Source organism: Stomoxys calcitrans, chromosome 4 (genome assembly GCF_963082655.1).
Source record: "Stomoxys calcitrans chromosome 4, idStoCalc2.1, whole genome shotgun sequence".
NCBI lineage: Eukaryota > Metazoa > Arthropoda > Insecta > Diptera > Muscidae > Stomoxys > Stomoxys calcitrans.
The window spans coordinates 71,728,686-71,748,349 of record NC_081555.1 but is presented as its reverse complement, the minus strand read 5'-3'; the positions used below and the strand labels follow the sequence as shown (position 1 = coordinate 71,748,349).

The window sequence follows — 19,664 nt, the reverse complement described above, 5'->3', positions numbered from 1 at the left end:
ACAGACGTCTCAGTCATTGTGTACGTCGTGGCAGGTCACTGTCTTATCGGAAAATATACTGACAGACTGAAGGTTGCCTGCAATGATTTTTGCAAAAGCTGTGGGGACATCAAAGGAGAAGAGACTATAGACCACCTGCAATGATTTTTGCAAAAGCTGTGGGGACATCAAAGGAGAAGAGACTTTAGACCACCTTCTATGTGTGTGTCACGCACTAGCAGTCAGTTTAGGTTCTCATTTATTTGAGAATCTGTCTAATTTTGGGGGATGTGAACATTCGCCAGTTGTTGGGCTTTTTAAAGCGATCTGGATGGTTCAACGGTAGGAACTAAAGGCATATTCCTTCTTCTGTTCCTGTGGCATCACAATTGGCGAAAACGTCTAAGTGAGTCTGATGGCAGACTGCCACTTAAACCTAACCTAACTTAATCTATTGCGTAGCCATTAAATTTAAAAGATGGTGGGAGGAAGTTCCAACGACGGGTCACAGTTAAAAAAATTGCCACTCCGATACCAGCAATTTATGATACCTTGGTGTTAACCACATATTTTTCCCGAACTCCATGCAGCATACATTTACCCACATTTGACGCCTTGCTTAGTCCTTGGGGATTGAAAAAACGGAAAAAACGAAAAAAACGAAAAAAAAATGCACACTGCATTTACGCATTTTGTTTTTTTAAACCCTCCACCATAGGATGGGGGGTATACTAATTTCGTCATTCTGTTTGTAACTACTCGAAATATTCATCTGAGACCCCATAAAGTATATATATTTTTGATCGTCGTGACATTTTAGCCATGTCCGTCCGCCCGTCTGTCTGCCGAAAGCACGCTAACTTTCGAAGGAGTAAAGCTAGCCGCTTGAAATTTTGCATAAATACTTCTTATTAATGTAGGTCGGTTGGTATTGTAAATGGTTCAAATCGGTCCATAACCTGATATAGCTGTCATATAAACCGATCTTGGGTCTTGACTTCTTGAGCCTGTAGAGTGCGCAATTCTACTCCGATTTCATCGAAACTTTGCAAGAAGTGGTTTGTTATGACTTCCAACAACTGTGTCAAATATGGTTTTAGTTGGTTATAACCTGATATAGCTGCAATATAAAGTCATCTGGGATCTTGACTTCTGGAGCCTCTAGAGGTCGCAATTATTATACGATTTGCCTGAAATTTTGTACAACGACTTCTCTCATGACCTTCAACATACGTGTAATGGTTTGAATCGGTCTAAAGCCTGATATAGCTCCCATATAAACCGATCTGCCTATTTTACTTCTTGGGCCCCTAAAGGACGCAATTTTTATTCGAATTGGCTGAAATTTTACAATTCTTTTCTTGCATCATATGTTGGCCAAAAAAAACCGATCCATGGTGGAGGGTATATAAAATTCGGCCCGGTCGAACTTAGCACGCTTTTATTTGTTTTTTTTTTTTTTTTCTTAATTCTCCCAATGTTTTCAAATTCAATTTTAAATTTGAAGTTACGGTTTATTATTAAAATGTCATTTATTTCAAATGTATACGACAATTCAGTGGCACGATACAACCCTGAAATTTCCCAATATTTAATCAGCTGGGCTAGTGATTCTAGCAATTCCAATATCGAAGGAATTTCATCCATGTGTGGGTGCACATATCATTCTAGTTAGCTACTCTGTTTTGTTTGGTGTGGTAAGACCGGTACTATGTACGAGAATATGAAGAACAAAACAATTCTTGTGACCGGCGCTGGGGCAGGTAAATTAGAATACGGGTCGGATGGGGGAGGGCGATTTAATCAAAATCAGTCTCAGCTGATAATTCTCTATCAAATTAGATTCTACGGGCGTTTATTTAATGACCTTAAGCTTAACCAACTACCATTTCCAATTGATTGAAACCTGATAACGTTGAATATTTCAACCTTTTTTGCCCTTAAGGTATAGGCAATGATTTGTGCAAACAACTTGCGGAGGCTGGAGCCAATGTTGTCGCGGTGGCACGGTCTAGTGAACAATTGAAGGAATTGCGGTCATTCAATTCATCCATCAAAACATTCCAGGCAAGAAAAAATGCGACTAGTTGCTATGTTCCGCAACAAAGTTTACGTTGTCGTTAATCGATGAAAACACTTCCAGGTTGATCTTAAAGATTGGTCTCAAGTACGCCAGACTTTGGCAAATGTGCCCGCCCTTGATGGATTGGTTAACAATGCTGGCATTGCAATCATCAGACCATTTACAGAGTTAACCGAGCAAGATTTTGATGAGTAAGTATTGATTTTAAGAGAATTGTTTAAAGATTTTAATAAAATTTTGTGTCTGACTGGTCGTTATCATTGAAACGTGATCATCACACAAGATGATATTTACCAAGCCCAACATTTCAAACTATGTTAATGGGCCAGTTGCAAACCATTTCAAAGCAACACGATTTATGTGTCGTGACGATTTGTATGATGACTTCGGCTCCCAAAAATATTTTGGTGAAAGGTTAATTTACAGAAATTTGTTCAACATTTATCAACAAAATACAGTTAGGCACAGGTGATTCTAAATCATTATCGACCCGATCTCCGCCGGATTGATATGATAAATCACGATCTCCTTGGCGTACGGTATGAACAGCGATAGTTTTAAACAGCGAATATCAACCATGATTGTACTCAGTCTGAAGATGACTATGATCCCAGAACCAAACAATCAAAAAAGTCTGAATTCTCTCTAATTGGAAGTATGGATGTTTCATGTACAACTGGCGTAACTTTTTTGTGTGCCTTTCTTTATACGATAAGGCTCAAAAATCAACAATGAAAATTTTTCAAGTTAATTTTTTCTGCACAAAAAAATTAGAAATCGTCTTTGCAATTGTTTTTTATGGCTGACTAATTTATTTTAAATTAAATTATGGCAGAATTTTTATTTTAAAAGTCGCTCGTATTTCGTATTTATTAATATATAGATTCTTACCAACTGCATCCGTTAGATGGAGCCGCCACAATTTTACAGAGCAAGGATTGATGCCAGTGTGCAATGTCCCAACTGTGACCTGGACCACACGACACCTGTTTAACTGTTCAGCCAGACCTACTCGACTCGGTCCCAGATCCCTCTGGACGCAGCCATAACACGTACGGTTCATATCGTTGAATAACTTGATATAGCAATCATATATTTAAAAAGGTCATTCAAAGAACTTGTGGAGGGTATATAACATTCGGTCCTGCCGAAATTAATGCTCTGATTTTAGGCGCATTCGAAAAAAACGTGTTTTTCCTTTTTTTTACCTGTAAGTCGTAATCTTCTCGTGTCTCACTCACACCCAAAGAATTTTATTCAATGTCCCTGCATTATGAAGGGCCTTTGAAAATTGTGAATTGCTAATCGTACCTTTTTAGACCGTGAAGGTAGCCTGAACACCTAAAGGTTCTGTCTCCAATTTTGAGATGAAGAGCTCCATTTGATTTTCATACCAAAATTTCATTTCTTTCTGCGTATTGCTCACTCAAATAACTTTTTGGCTAAAACCTTTTCGTCAAATCACACACGCATAGCCTTCCTTTACAATGCGATATCAATCCCGGCACGGGGTAACTTTGAACACTATACAGGCTGCAACTTTGAGCTCCGACCTACGTGGTGGTCATATGTAGTTATCACAAGATGTTCTGCTAAGAGCTACCGGGCGTTTACAGGTTGCGGTTAGTGGGAATCTTTGTAAACGTTATAGCTGCAACTACAGTCGCGGACAATCAACGGTATCGAGTGGAGAGTCTCAGTGAGAGGCCAGGCGGCACCGGCTCTTGCTTAAATACTGAATGCCTATGATGCTCGATATGACAAGGCGAGTTTTTTGGCGCCTTTAAATAACCAATGGCCATCACGTTCCTATGGACTGGAACGAGCTTACCCACTTTTAGTAGTTTGACGAAGATCGCTAGCTCCATATGCAATGTGTCTACAACAACAATAATACGATACCAATGACCCGATGAGATGCTTCATGGCAAGGGCTGCACACTGAGGCGTACTATATAGCTCGTTGTTCAATGACATTGAAATTCTCCGCCAACGCAGATTGAAGCGTAGATTTGAACAAATACACAACGTCGTTTGCTTTTTCAAATAGCCAAGCTTCGAATGTTTATAACAGCACAGTTAATAATAGGATCTGGGATCGAATTATGTACATATATCATATGTGATTGGGTAGGGTTATGTAAAAACCCATATCCTTGTAATAACTACTTCCTTGCAGTGTTTTATTTGTGATGAAAATATTTGTTTCTGTCTTTAATCTTACTGCAGCACTTTTGATGTCAACATCAGGGCAGTTTTCAATGTGACACAAACCGTACTGCCCAAATTGAAAGAAAATTCCAGCGTTGTCATGGTATCATCTCTAGCAGCATCGCGATCCTTTGATGGCCATGCGGTCTATAGTGCAACAAAAGCAGCAGTTGATTCCCTTACACGATCTTTAGCTCTCGAGTTGGGACCAAGGAAAATACGGGTGAATTCAGTTAACCCCACCGTTGTACTAACTAAAATGGGCCGGGATAATTGGAGCGATCCCGCCAAAGCTGGCCCTCTTTTGGCCCATATACCACAACGAAGATTTTGCGAAGTCCAAGAAGTTGTAGATGCCATTGTCTTTTTATTGAGCGACAAATCGAGTTTTGTCAATGGGCATCATTTGAATTTGGAAGGAGGCTATTCGGTTTCTTGAGTCTTAAAAAAAACCACAATGTTCCATTATTTTTTCTTTTATTTTAATATATGATTATAATCCGTGTGTATTCACAAGACAAGAAAAAACAAGAATCTTGAAACGAATGTAAGTAAACATATATGAGTGTGTGATTATACATTATTAAATGTGTGTATCTTAACTTAATAACTTATTTTTTGTTTTGTTACTTACAAACAGTGTAAATAAAATATTCATGTTGTTGTTATGCGTTTAAAAGGAAAGCTCTAACCAAAAATTGTTGTTTTTCTTCTTTTCTATATCTACATGGGGAGCGATACCTATAGTGGTAGTACATGTGCATGGGGAGAATCTTTTTAGCCCTTGCACACTAAAATCTAATTTTGAAAATTCTCACTTGTGTTTATTGCAATATTTCAATTAATCAAAATATGTATATTCATTTATATGCAAAGTGGTTGTTGTATGTAGATTGATAGATACAATTGCATGTTTAGAACATTGCTATGTAATCACTGATTTGTGTGGGACGATGTGCTACTTTTGGAAAATGCTCTTAAACACTACGATTTGTCGTATTAATACAAGAAAAACAAAAACAAAATTGCAACCATTATTGTTCCCATTGTTTGAGTTTATGAGCCCACTTTCATTTGTTGTTGATTTTGCATCAGCTGCTTCTTTTCACGTTCTCGTCGACGCAGCTTCTTGCGTCTTCGATCAATACTAGCCAAATTACTTTTGATGATATTATAGGTTTTTCTTAAATCTTGAATTTGTTTCAATAAAATCGCTATACATTGATCAGGACTGAGTGAGGGATCTGAAAGAAATAAAGAATTTGTAAAATATAGTATTTGTTTACATTTATATAGTTTATTCAATTTATTAATCAAAATCCGCCTTCCCGGGCTTTACATTGATAGAATTACAAAAGTATTAAAAAACAAAGCTAGTTAAAATATAGGCTAAATCTTACATCTTCATGTAACTGTGAAGTATTTAAATTTTTAATGTTTATTTAGGAATATATATCGTTGTAATACGTTTTTTTGGCCGAGGAGGCTTATGTATTACTATTAAGAAATAAATAATACAAATATTAAGAAAAAAATTAATCAAAATTAGATGAGCAAAAAACAAAAATATATGAAAATAAAATATAAAAATTGCAACCTAACGCACTTTTATTTGTTTTAAACATTGTCAATGTTGGTGAATGCTGGGTGCGAGATTGCAACAGTGATAGCATTCTAGTTGACAGTTTATCTTTAAAAGTCCGCTGACACAATGTGGAATGTGTTTTGTCTTTTGCAGTTTGTGGAGATTAGTTTTGCTCGACTCGGTATACACCTCGGCACCATATAGAATGTGAGGCAAGGACAATAAGTGAGCCAATGTATATTTAATTTGCGTGGGTAAAAAATGTTTAGGCAGTATAGCTTAAGATTTAATTAAGAACAGATATCCCCTATATGATATAAACATTGTAAACAGGTCATTGGAATGAATTTCAAAGCCTAAAGAATCTATGTGCAATATTATTCTGGACAATAATATTTTAGGGCGGGTAAACAAGACGAGAGCTGTTAAATACAATGGATTTGGTTTTGCCAATGTTGATTTCCAAGTTATTAGAACGAGTCGACTGACACATTCGTTCGATAGCATCAAGTTTTGAGATGCTTCCTAATGTACTCAGCAACAAAAAATCTTCAGCAAATATTTCCAAGTCGGCAAGTTTGCACACAGCGACTAACGTCATTAACATATAAACAGTATTTTGTGGTACGCCGTAAGAAATATAATTCAAATTCAAAGCACGATGGTGACAGACAACATACGGTTGGATACAAAAGGTAATAAGAAGACAGCAGGGCCAATACAAAGGATTGAAATTGTGATAAAGCTTAGAGAAAAGAATATAATGGTCAACTAATTCAGCAAAGCTTTGTTTAGAGCTGCAAGAATACAGGGATTGCATCTTTCGACAGCACGTCTTATATCATCAGTAAGTTGTATTATGAGAGATGTTGTACTGATGCTTTCTCAAGCGAGATTGGCAAGGTTCTATGAGTGAAAAACGATGCAGATGGTCCTCAAGTTGCTCTCTTATTATCACTTCAAAAGCCTGGGAGAATGCCGGTAGTATTGAAATTGGACTTATTTTCCGTAGTGGCGTAAATCTTGCCAATTTCCACCCAATCGGAAAACGATTTGTCATTAAAATTGTATTAAAAAATGCAGTATATGCCGCTGTACATAACATAAAATTAATTTAATAAACCGAATAGCTATTCCATTGGACCCTAATGCATTAGATTTAATTCTAAATATTGAACTTTGTAATTCGTCAAGTTAATGTTTCTAAAGAAATGGACATTGTGGCGAAAATCAGAATTGACATCATACATTTGACGGGAATCAGGTATGTATTAGTTAGAACTAGATGCTGCAAAATAATTATTCGATAATCTAGGATCACAATCACATTTGTTATCACCGAAATTAGAATCGAGGCCACCAGTAGAACGAATTCTCGAACGCAATTTCTTCAAACATGCAAATGTCAAAAGAACGTTTAACCTGTCGTATAGTATTACGGGCAATTTTTTCATATTTGTTGTACCGCAAGTCATTATCCTCAGTGGCACATTCAATTGAAGCGCGAAATGCCAAATCCCTATTTAGAATCGATTGTTTCAAATCGCTATTATCAAACTTGCCGTAACTAATTATTTTTGTTTTCACAATCATTATTAAACAAAAATGTCATTATATTATCTAAGACTGAAAGCTGTATGTCAATATCGTTAGTGCGGTAGATGGATGAAAAATGAGCATATGTCGTCAATTAGATTATCCTTTAGGGTTGGCCCTTTATTCGGATTTTCACATGAGCAACTGCCAAACTCTACATACAAACAATTTAAAGTGAAAAATGTGTGAAAAAAACACACTTTCTTTACACCTATGGCTAAAAGCTTATGCACAGTTAAACACAATTAATCCTCATGTAGTATGAAGTTAAGATTGCGCAAAACAATTCTTTTAATTGTGTTTCAAAGAAGAAAGGTTTTCCCAACTATTCCGAAAGCTGAACAGCATACTCCTTTTAAGGAGGGAGTGGTAATCTCGCAATGACTTGTAAACGATATTTCTATAATTCAATAATCGATATTGAAGAAGCAAAAATTCATGTTTAGAGTTAATGATCAAAATCACCAAAAATTATCACATTGGGGAATCGTGAAATAATATCAGAAGTATCGTTTTTAAAGGCATCAATACATTCGTTCGGCAAATAAACAATATCTACAACCAACTCCTCATTCCCAGAAACAATTTTCCAAAGTAAGGCTTCACATAGATTTGTTTCAAAGAGGACTAAGTTTACTTTCGCCTTGAGGCTCTCAGAAACGTATAAACCAACGTCCCCATCTCGCATACCAGAAGGATCATTTCTAAAAAAAAAACAAAACTGAATCCAGAAATGCTAACAGCTCTGGTAGGCACGTAACACTTGAGTATCGTTTCAGACACGCCTATTAAATTGAGATAGCCACTGCTCAATAAATTCTTTATTTCATCGAATTTAGATGAATAATTGCTGGGTTAAAATGTGAAGATTCTGATCAGAAGAAAATTGTCTTATAAAGGAATCATCACAGGCAATCTCACTGATGCAATCAGCCGCAATCACCATGTTCTTCCAAAAGAAATGTGCTTTAGTACTAAAATTAAATCAAGAATCATTAAAAAACAAATAAAATTACAAAAAAAAAAAACAAAAAATTACAAAATAAAACAAAAATACATAAAAAAAAACAAAAAAATACAAAAAAATTATCTTTTAAAATGGGTATAAAAAAAATTACATAAAAGCTAACAATTCCAGTGCGGCCCAATTTCCCGGCGCAAGCAGTGGTACTCGCAGACGAGCGTGATGGGATTCGTGCTATGGATCCCGCTAACTCCAGAATCAGCGAGCTGAATCTGGAAATAAACAGGGTAGTCAACGAACATAAGCGGAATTTGTGGCTGGAACACTTGGAGCAATGTAATTTAGGCACCGGTAGGCAAACTGTGGCCACTGTTAAGTCACTCTCGAATCCCGGTAGACGGGATGAGAGGACCTCAGTCATTTTTGGCGAGATAACCGTGACTGATCCGAAGAGATGCGCCAGATTGTTCAACCGTCAATTTATTGTGCATCCCGAGAGAGACAGGACAAGGAGGAGAGCCATTCGCCGTATTCGTGGTCTCCGAGCCGATGAACAGCCATCACAATTTACCGTGGGCGAAGTTACGAATGTCATCCGTGGTGCCAAATCTTCTAAGGCGTTGGGCCCCGACGGAATCTCTACATTGATGTTGAAGAATCTGGATTCAACTGGAGTTGAGTACCTTACCACTGTCCTCAATCTGTCATTGAACACTCTTATAGTTCCCGATGTCTGGAAAATGGGCAGAGTGATCCCGCTACTGAAGCCTGGAAAAGACCCGAGTTTGAGGGAGTCGTACAGACCGATCTCCCTTCTCTCACCAGTGGCAAAGACGCTTGAGGCATTACTCCTCCCGAGCCTCGTAGGAGAATTTCCATTCGCCGAGCATCAACATGGATTTCGGAGACTGCACAGCACAACAACAGCTTTGCATGCCATCAACACAAACACTTGCTGTGGCTTCAATCAACCCAGGCCATGTGATAGGACGGTCCTCGTGGCACTGGACCTATCGAAGGCATTCGACACGGTCAGCCATGCCAAATTATTTGAGGACATGGCCAATACGTCCCTCCAGCCAGGCCTGAACCGATGGGTCGCGAATTATCTGTGTGGTCGCCAGTCATTTGTGGAATTTAGGGATAAGAAGTCGAAACACCGTAGAGTGAAACAGGGAGTTCCCCAAGGTGGGGTGATATCTTCGGCACTGTTTAACCTCTACCTATCCTCCATTCCACCCCCTCCAGACGGCATAGAGATCGTATCATATGCGGACGATTGTACGATCATGGCATCAGGCCCCCCACCTATTGATGACATCTGCGATAGGTTGAACGTCTACCTCAACGAGCTTGCCTCATATTTCGCTGCAAGAAATCTGAAGATATCCGCCACCAAATCGTCAGCCACATTGTTCACTACAAATACGCGTGAGGTGAATACTGAGCTGACTGTGATGGTCGATGGAGAAATGATTCCGACCATCAAGTGTCTCAAAATACTTGGCGTCACATTTGACAGCTCTTACACATTCTCCTCACATGCCACAGCAATCTGCAATAAAGTCAAAAGTAGAAACAAGGTCCTCAAGTCACTCGCTGGCAGCACTTGGGGTGCAGACAAAGAAACCTTGTTGACCACATACAAAGCAATTGGCCGGTCTGTGGTAAGCTATGCGTTAACGTTAACTTTGTGACACGCAGTGGAATAATATTCAGATCTGTCAGAATGCCGCCCTCCGAACTGCGACGGGCTGTCTCCTCAGTTCTCATGTGGACCACCTCCATCAGGAGACAAAGATCCTACCAGTGCGAAGACATAACTACATGCTGCCTAAGCAATACTTTTTGGGCTGTTATCGCAGGAACCATCCAAATCATCATCTTGTGGATAGATACCCATCGCCCAGAAGCCTTAAGGTAGATCTACACGATCTAGAGCGTGAGGTTCAGCGCTACAAGAGAGAAGCTCTAGATCAAGCGGGTCTAAACAACATTCATGCAGACACGGTAGCTGATGCGGTAATTGGCTACCGGGTGAATGTAGTTTTTGGAGATCGACCGCCACCCATTGCACTCTAAGAAATCGACCTCCCACGGCAAACCAGAGTGGTTCTGGCTCAATTACGTTCCGGCAGATGCAGCCGCCTCAATTCCCACAGAGCTAAGATTGATCCTGGGTCTTGACACTCAACAGAATCAAGCAGACGAAAGATGGAACACAGTAAACTGCTACAACAACAACATTTTATTTGAGCTCCTTATTGTTGGTCTCAGTTTAAACTCTTCTCACAAATACCTTTCTTTTGAGTCCATATTGACCCGAAAGGAGAACGGATCTGTTCAGAAAGGCAGACTTGTTTTAAAATTTAAGCTTAATGTGTCGATTAAGGTTGACAACCTTATGGGTCGATTATGGATAGCAACCCACGTTTAGTTGCGTTGTCGCCTGACAACTTTAGTCGACTTTATAATAGCCTACATCACCAAGTCTGATGTAAATTTGTTAACAACCCCAACAAATTGTGGCTACTATAGCCATAAAAGTCGATGTCGGGTGAAAAATATATATGGAAGCTATATCTAATGTCATGTCTACATTGACTCGTTTTGCTTTTGTCGTTTTGAAAAACATCTCAACCGTTCGCACTAGTTGAGACATTGTCACACTGCAACATAAATGTTACGAGTCACTATTGTTAAAATTTAATGTTTCTAGCTTTATCTGTAAAATTTTGTTGACTTTATATTTTTCTTTTTTTGGAAAAAAATTGATTTTAATTTTTTGAAATTATACAGGGCTGTATTTATTTAGCACAATTCAGGCACTCATTTGGGCTCACATGCTTCGAATGACTCGCTTTTGTGGCAAACGAGTCGTTTTGCCGTTACAAATTGTAAACGAAAAACCAGTAGGGAAGGACAAAAATCGGGCGGTGCCGACTGTATAATACCCTACGCCTTCCCTATAAGTACTATTTGGGAGTTATATAAAATTTTGAACCAATTTTGATGGACCTCGGCGGATGTTTTCCGACAGGTTATTAAACAATCCGTATCAAATTTCGAGCAAATATTTTCAAACTGTAATAACAACGTTTGACAAATGACAATATTATTGCAAATTACCCAAAATCTGACGGACATATATATGGGAGCTATATCTAATTCTGAATCGATTTCGAGCAAAATCTCAGATAAAGTGGTAGTCAACAAGGAAAGCGTTGTTTGGCAAGATTGGTCAAACAATGCGCTTGCAGTGGCTCTAGAAGTGAAAATCGGGCAACATAAATACATGACAGCTATATCTAAATCTGGGCCGATTTCTATGAAATACACCAGTAATATCCAGAGTCATAAGATAATCCTTCCTGCCAAATTTCGAGAGAATCGGTTAACAAATTACCATTTTATTGCATTATTACTGCAAACAGGACGAACATATTAAGGAAGCTATATCCAAATCTGAACCGATTTTTTCCAATTTCAATAGGGCTCGTCTCTAGGGTGAAAAGCATGACTGTACCAAATTCGAACCTGGGCGCACGAAGCAACAGCAAGAGCCGTTGGCGTTGTCTGGCGTTCGAGGCCATCAATACAACATCCAACAGATGCACAAAAAATCTGTCATTACACAGAAACACATGCATTGTGAAAAGTACAGATAATAGACAGGATGGTCGAGCGTGGTTAAGTGGTATTTATATCATAGAGACATTTTCCGCAACGAACTCGATATAAGTACAACATACCAACGTACGTCCCTTGAAGCCTTCACTGAGTGTGAAGGTTCCTACCAAAAATGGTAAAATTTTTTCTCTTCGTAGGTTGGTAGGCTGACCTCAATTTTTGGTAGGTTTTTCCAACGTATGAATACCAAGTTAATTACTGAAAAAATCGCAGGGGATAACTTAAAATTAATTCAATTCTTGTCGTTTCTGCGTATTCGTTAAGAGTGTAGAACAAAACCATGGATGTCTCGCTGTTTATAATTTCGGTAAAAAGGGCGGAAGTTCTGATATTGACTGTAAATGGTACGATTGTTAAGGGATCCCTTTCAAATTTCGCAAATTCTCAATAGGAATTGCGAAATGTGGCAGCCGCATACAAAGATATTGAGGGGTCCATGCAAATCACTGTAAAAGCGCATTTCTGGCCCAAGCATTCAAGTCCCGAGATAGCTTTATCCAAACTCGCGCACGGTTGTTCATTAAAATCGGGGCAAAAATACGGGTATAAAGAGTGCAAAACAAGATACAGACCATCATTTAACGTAAGGCCATAGAGTGATTTCGACAAACAGACGAGCGGACATGGCTAGATCCTTTATTAATTTGATGTTTTTAAAATGGAATGGCAAAATGGTCTAGTTTCCGGTAGCGGGTATACAAACATATATCGGATTTGTAGAACATATTTTTGGATTGTAGAATATTTGGTAGGTTTCTTAAATTTTGGTAGGAAATAATTTTCTTGAGTGGCAAACTGTTCACACCTAATATGCCTGATGAGTAATTCTAGGTCAAATTACGAAACGCTTCCCATAGTGGTTTGTATGTGTTGCGATCTCTGGCATTCCTTTTCCATTGAACTCGCCTCGAAAGACGAACAAACAAAAATTTGTTTTTTTTTCTCTGGGTGTGTCATTATATATAGAAGATTAATAGAGTTCCATTGTCCGCTGAAAACTAGCTACTTAAGGAGTTTGCAGTGAAATTTGCCGACTCAAGCCTATTAAACAAACAGACAAATAAGCAATTTAATGAGGTTTAACTTACCTAATTGCACCAAGAAATTGTAGGGACATGGTTTTGAACCCGATGGATTTTGTTGTGACTGCTGCTGCAAACAGTGCCTGGAAGTATGAGAGCTGCGCTGCGAAATATTATCCGAGTTGTCATCGCTATCAGAACCAGCTGTAGGAAACAGTGCCACAAAAACATTCAGGGTAATGACTACGGATATTTGCACCATATTAGCCAACTTACCTGTTTTATTTTTGTTTATCGTCAATGCTCGACGACGTTTGGTTTGTTGCTGAAGTTGTTGCTGCTGTTGTTGCTGCTGCTGTTGTTGCTGCTGCTGCTGTTGGTCGGCTGTCAACGAGAGAATAGTTTCTGTTTGCTTACGGGTACGCCTCCGTTTGCGTGGCGACACTTCGCTTTCAATGTCAACATCTTTTTTGATGTCTTCACTGGATTCGTCCTCTTGACTACCAGAATCGTTAGGCGAACTATTAGCGTTTACACCACCGACGCCACCAGTACCAGCGCCTCCACAAGCCGACACTGAGGCACCCGAACTTTCCCTTTCCCCGGTTGAAGATTCTTTATTGCTGTTCAAGACGGAGAAGTCTTTTTCCATGACATTGGGATCTGGTATTAGCGATGTTGCTGTACGTTCTTGCGAATCTTCCCGTCCTGCTATAACCGAAGCAGGGCTACCCGGTATGGTTTCCTCACATCTCAATTGATTTATCGAATCGTTGTGAGCATCAGCAATATTCAAGGATATTTCCATGGGAGCTGCAGTTGACTCCTTTACAACGATGTTGCTACTACTTGCTGAAACAACATTTGTGGAAGATCCCATGGGTTTTTGTATGTCACCCAATGGCTTAAGGCCATCATCGGGCCTTAATTCCGTACGAGGGTCCAAATAGAAGCCTGACGTAGATGCCGGAATGGTGGCGGGTGAGAGGGATGCTGTTAAAGAATGAAAACCACCTCCTCCTTTGGGGGTCAAGGGCACATTGGACGGTGCTAAAATGGGTTTCATTATCTGTGGTAATGGTCTAATGGTTGAAGAGTTCTCGAAAGATTTTGATGTTGCCACAAATGCCGTTGGTCCGGAACTTTGGACGGGTGTGATAAGGGTTTGTATGGGACTGGTCACGCTTGCAATTGTGGTAGAGGCTGGCATAAGAGGAGTTGGCTTGGTTATACCGCCACTGAGATTTTGTTGTGCTGGCTGCTGTTGTTGTTGTTGTTGTAGCTGCGCCACAACTTGCTTTTGAGGCGTTTGTTTTGACGTCTGCAAGGCAGCCGCAGCAGCCTGAGCGGCAGCCATTACAGATGGTACCGCCGTCGACGCAACCACTACCGATGCTGGAATGTCCGGCAAATCTATGGGAACTCCTGTAGATGTGGTTCCCACGGTTACGTTCTGCGTTCTTAGGGGTTGATTGCTTTTTTGGGGGGTAGAGATGACATTTGATAGGTTACCACATGTGAATGTGCTATCCAGATTTTTTTCGTTTCCTACAGGTGAGGATTTTTGTCCACCACTTATCGTCGGTGTGGGCATAACAACTACACTCTTCGGAATGGTTGGTGATATCGTTGACGTGGTTGTTACTTGTGGATTACCTTGTACAATAGGTTTAAGGGTATTTGATGTATATAAAACTGTTCCTATAGAACAGGGCTGGGGTTTGGTCCCCCCCAAACTTGAGGAGGACACTACATGCACAATGTTTGCGGGATTTGAAGCAATTGTCGGAGTTAATGTTGGTCTGGTCGCTGTAATAGCCGTCACGGCTTTAATGGGTATTGGAGCCGGAATGTCGTGTTGAGTGGCATAGGCGATCTTCGTTGTCACCATTGTAGACTCCAATTTCAATGGTGTCGCACCACTAGTGCTGGGCACAACAGCTGCCGAAGCCTTAACCGTTTCGTTGGATAAGAGAACAGGGCTTGGCTTTTGTTCTGTGGGTGTAGTATTGGAAGTGATCGGCTCTTCTACCATATCTTCTATGACCAAACGTCTTTCAGAATCTGTACTGTCATTGCTGTCATCTGAGAAGGTTTCGGGATTTGTCGTTGACAAAGGAGTGGTGGGGGTGACAGGATGACTGGTAACTGGTGTACGCCTTTGTATGGCACACTCTAATTTCTGAATAGTCTCCGACAATTGATTTTTGGCTCCTCCTATGGACTCTAGAATACCCATTTTTGGCTCCGGCGATGTCAAAGGCGTACGTCTATTGGCTAAGAAGTTTGTAAGTGGACCACTCGGTAGCGCTGAACATGGTCCCGATGGCATGTCGGTATTTATTTTTAATGGTTCGCTCAAGAGTAGAGTGGTAGAAGTACTTGGAAAATTGAGAGGCTGAGGAAGGGTCTCCAGCGAAGTTTTGATAATGGGCATAGTGCTCAAACTTGGCGCGGTACCAGCAAGGGTATCTTTCGATTCATTCGGTTCCTCTTGAGCTTGATCCTTGTCCTTCGATGTGGCTGCTGCCTCATGTTTCTTATTCTCCTCCTCTTCTTTCTTTTGTGAAATAGCTTTTAAGACTTTGTCAGCTATGGAAGAAATAGAGGGTTTACTTTCCAGTTTGGATACATCCAAATCGAATACTCCGCCAGTAGCAGATAAAAGAACTTTCGCATTCTCAAGTTCAAATTTGTTCTCTCTGCCACTTGAGCCAGCTCCACAGGATAATTCGAAGACATTGCGGGTTTCTATGAAAGGACTTCCAACTTGGGGCTTAGCTATCGCCGCACTTGTGCTTGGGGGTGTGGTTAGCTTGGGCGATTTTATAGTTTGCAACACTGGTACAGCTGTTGAAGAAGGTGGAGTCTGCAGAATAGCCGGGGCGGCGGTCATGTTTGAAGTGGCACTAGGTGTCGTATTGGAAACAATTTTAGTTGGGGTGGTATTCTCACTTGGATTACTGGGAACAGATGGGGGTTGAGGGCTCTGTAAAGCATCCGTCAGAGCTCTTGTGGTTTCTTGGACCGTTTGTGCCAGTTCCTCATTAAGCGCGTTAATATTCAAATTAAAACTGGGTGATTTGCGTAAAGTATCGAATACCGATGGTGTCGTTTCGGAGACATGTTTTTGAGCAGCTATCACGGGAGCCAATAACGACGAAGCACTTGAGGCCGGGGTAATAACTGGAGGCGTAGTTTTGGGTATAGCTGGTGCGTGCATAACAGTTGCGGATCCCGGTCCCATTTTGGTCAATGTTGGATTAGTTTGTGATTTGACCACGGTTGAGACTACTGCCAGTGTCGAATGGTGTACCAGCTTGGCGTCTTGAACCAAAGGGCTGGGGTTGCTTACTCTTTCATCCAATTTCAAAAGTTTCGATTTATCCGCTACGGACTCTTTCATGGGGGAACCTCGCTTCTTTCGATTAACTAATGCAGACATTGGATTTTGAGCTTGAGACATATTTTGTTCGGCTTTGGCAGAAGGCTTAATGCGCTGTGCCATGGCGGAGGCATTGCTTGCGGTCGGTGGTGCAGAACTAGCTGTACCTGCCTGAGAGCTCGCCAAATTAGATGTTATAACCGATGTTGAGGATGAAGAAGATGCATTTCCGGAAACCATGGGCGATTTGCGAGTCTCAAATTCAAATGGCTCTGTATCCCTAAATTCGTAAATGTCTGGTGACGATGGTTTATTAGCATTCGTACTAGATTTTTGTTGATCCTTTGCAATTGCACTGGAATACGAAGTGGACGAGGTCGATGTTGTCGAGGGCGATGACAATGACGTAGAAGTGGACGACGATGTACCACTGATATCTAGTTTACTCATGTCCGGTAAAAACCGCGAACCCGATGACGAAGAAGTGGCTGATGATGACGACGATATTGAAGAGGATGTGGACGATGTAGAAGATGGTGAACACGCTGCTGGTGGTTCTACTTTTAGGATTTCCTTATGCACATTTGGTTCTATGAACTTTTTTATTGTATGAGCCGTTATTTGGTGCTCGCTTTGAGGAGTCTTTTTAGGAGTCTCCAATTTCTTTGTAAATGATGTTTCCAACTTTTTAACAGCAGACAAAGGCTTTTCCACTATAACCGAAGCATATTTATTCGGCGTAGAAGTAGTGGATGACGATGTGGTAGAGGAGGCAGACGTGCCAAAACGGGTAGGCTGTATTAGAGACGATTTAGTTTCGGACGCAACTATGACCACCGATTTTTTGTCCTCCTCTTTGACTGGTGTCTGCTCCTTTTTCAAATCACCTTCCAACTTAACCGACTGCACTGAGGGTTTGACCTCGTCTTTGACTATGCATTTGGATTTAAGGTTTTCCTGCTTTTTCTCGGAATCTCTCTCCTTGATGATTTTTTCCACCACTCGAGTGTTGCCAAATGTCTGGGCTGGTGCTTTTGAAGAAGACGATGTCGGCTGTTTATCCAAAGATTTTTGCTTTTTGGCATTAATAAGTTGTTGGAATTTTTTGCGCATGTTTTCCAATTGCGTAGTCTTGTCTGAAGACTGAGACTCGTCGTCACCAGATGACACCGTTTCCGATGACATTTCCGTTGATGATCTCTTGTTGGGTTCATCCTTGGGCTCCGCCTTTACCTCGTCCTTCATTATGACAGAGGAAATTACTGAATTTGACGAAGACGATTTAGAATCAAATTCTGTCTTTTCTGTCTTAATTTTGGTCATCGATGTATCCTTTGTATCACTTTTCAAATCCGATGAATCCTCCATTTCGTTGGAAGATTTAATGGTGTCAAAGCCTTTTAGTTCTGAACGGATTTGAGATAAATCATAATCTCTACCCTTTCTCGGAGTGGCAGATTTACTAGTCGATGGAACTTCTATTTCGTCCTCGTCTTCATCGTCTTCGTCTTCAGTTTCCGATTGACTGTTCGGTGCCGAGACAGACATTTTTGATTTGCTGTGTGATTTTCTAGATTTTAAGGATTCTTTAATATTTCGACTGGGTCTCTTGACTGGTTCGTCTGAATCTGTGTCGGAATCCTCTTCAGTTGCCATGGAAACATCCGAAACATTTGCCGAGGTTCTCCTGCCACCTGGGGTTTGACGTTGTGGGCGTTTTTTCAGAGCAGAAGAGGTTGCTGGTGATTTGGTTCGGCTAGAATTTGATGCCACCGACGATGGTGTGGTCGAACGCGGAGGCATAGAATCGCTACGTCCCCTACCCCGTTTGCCCGCACTTGTTGGGGTTTTTGCAGCACTCATACTCTGATTGTTGGCCGATGGTACACATGTGGACGGGCCACTACTACCCCCAGATGCTCCCGAACTAGAAGAGGTATTGGCAAATGAAGAGGCAGTTGGTGGTTTGGGAGGATTTTCTTTTGCCTTTTCATTACTGCCCGAAGCACGTCCTTTAAACTTTGAACCCTTGGTAAGATTTTCGGCAATTCTTTCTCTAGGTACACATTCATCGTAGCGATTATTCCACCCCGTATAATGTACCAAGTACATGGGGGTGCCCCGTTGAAGTGTTATTTCGATGACTTTTGCCTCATATGTCACCTTCTTCTCGTGATAGTACACCTTTAATTTATCGCCCGTCTCCACCACAAAATCGCCAGTATCGATTTTTTCCACAACAGTTTCATCCTTGCGACGCTTACTGCGTTTGTCGTCACTTTGGGCCGATTGCTTACGTTGTGATTTATCCTTTTTCGAAGAAACATTAGATCCTACAATGAGATGAAATAAACATGAATTTTTAGATATCCAGCAAATTTTAAGGACTCATACAGTGAGTATCTATTGTTCCCAAATATTTTGGAACAAATCCTGATTAAACTATACGCGCCTCAGACTCGGCTTTAGGAAAAGAGACATTTCGAACTTCAATTTATATTAAGCTACATTCTGAATGGTATTTCCAGTGAAATTAGTTTGCAGCCATACACCCAAATCCATAGATGAGATAATTTTGCAAATTTGTCTTTATGAAAGAAATTTTAGGGAAGATTGCGAAGATTCGCGTAACAATCAAGGAGTATTAATGGTAAAAGCAAAGAAAAATTGCAAGCAAAAGAGTTACAAACATTCTTCAAAGAAGGAAGACGTTTGTCATTACCGCAAAAGAAGGGACATTAGCTAAAAGAATGCAGAAAATGGATTGAAGAAGGGAACCCGTCAAAGAAGTCATCAGTCTCGTCGCCGCAGAGATTGTTAGCATGTCCATCGATTACGCTGAACGGCTGGGTTCGAATCCTCGCGAAAATATCGGAAAAAAATTCATCGTTGGTTATCCCCTCCTAACGCTGGCGACATTTGTGAGGTACTATGTCATGTAAAAACTTCTCCACAAAAAGGTGTCGCATTGCGTTACGCCGTTCGGACTCGGCTATAAAAAGGAGTCACCTTATAATTGAGCTTGAACTTGAATCGGACAGCACTTATTGATATGTGAGAAGTTTGCCTCCGTTCCTTAATGGAATGTTTAGATTGCACATAAAATTCCAATGAAATTTGGTGGATTGAGAATGCTTTCAGAATTCGAA

At 40.4% G+C, this 19,664-nt stretch overlaps 2 protein-coding genes across 2 annotated transcripts in view; one reads left to right on the top strand and one right to left on the bottom strand.

Moving 5' to 3' along the window:
* The first annotated feature begins 1,635 nt into the window (after positions 1 to 1,635).
* Positions 1,636 to 4,883, top strand: LOC106092153 (L-xylulose reductase). The gene is made up of 4 exons (XM_013258926.2): positions 1,636 to 1,742; positions 1,925 to 2,046; positions 2,123 to 2,253; positions 4,292 to 4,883. The coding sequence occupies exons 1-4, from the start codon at positions 1,691 to 1,693 to the stop codon at positions 4,710 to 4,712; spliced, it is 726 nt and encodes a 241-aa protein (XP_013114380.2). The 5' UTR covers positions 1,636 to 1,690; the 3' UTR covers positions 4,713 to 4,883.
* Positions 4,884 to 5,059: 176 nt separating this feature from the next.
* LOC106085529 (serine-rich adhesin for platelets) overlaps positions 5,060 to 19,664 on the bottom strand; it is a 30,720-nt gene continuing 16,115 nt past the window's right edge. The window contains exons 3-5 of the mRNA XM_059366323.1: positions 13,407 to 18,848; positions 13,197 to 13,334; positions 5,060 to 5,517 (exon numbers count right to left, since the gene is read on the bottom strand). Coding sequence (XP_059222306.1) covers positions 5,330 to 5,517; positions 13,197 to 13,334; positions 13,407 to 18,848 — 5,768 coding nt within the window. The 3' untranslated portion in view covers positions 5,060 to 5,329. The remainder of the gene's footprint in view (positions 5,518 to 13,196; positions 13,335 to 13,406; positions 18,849 to 19,664) is intronic.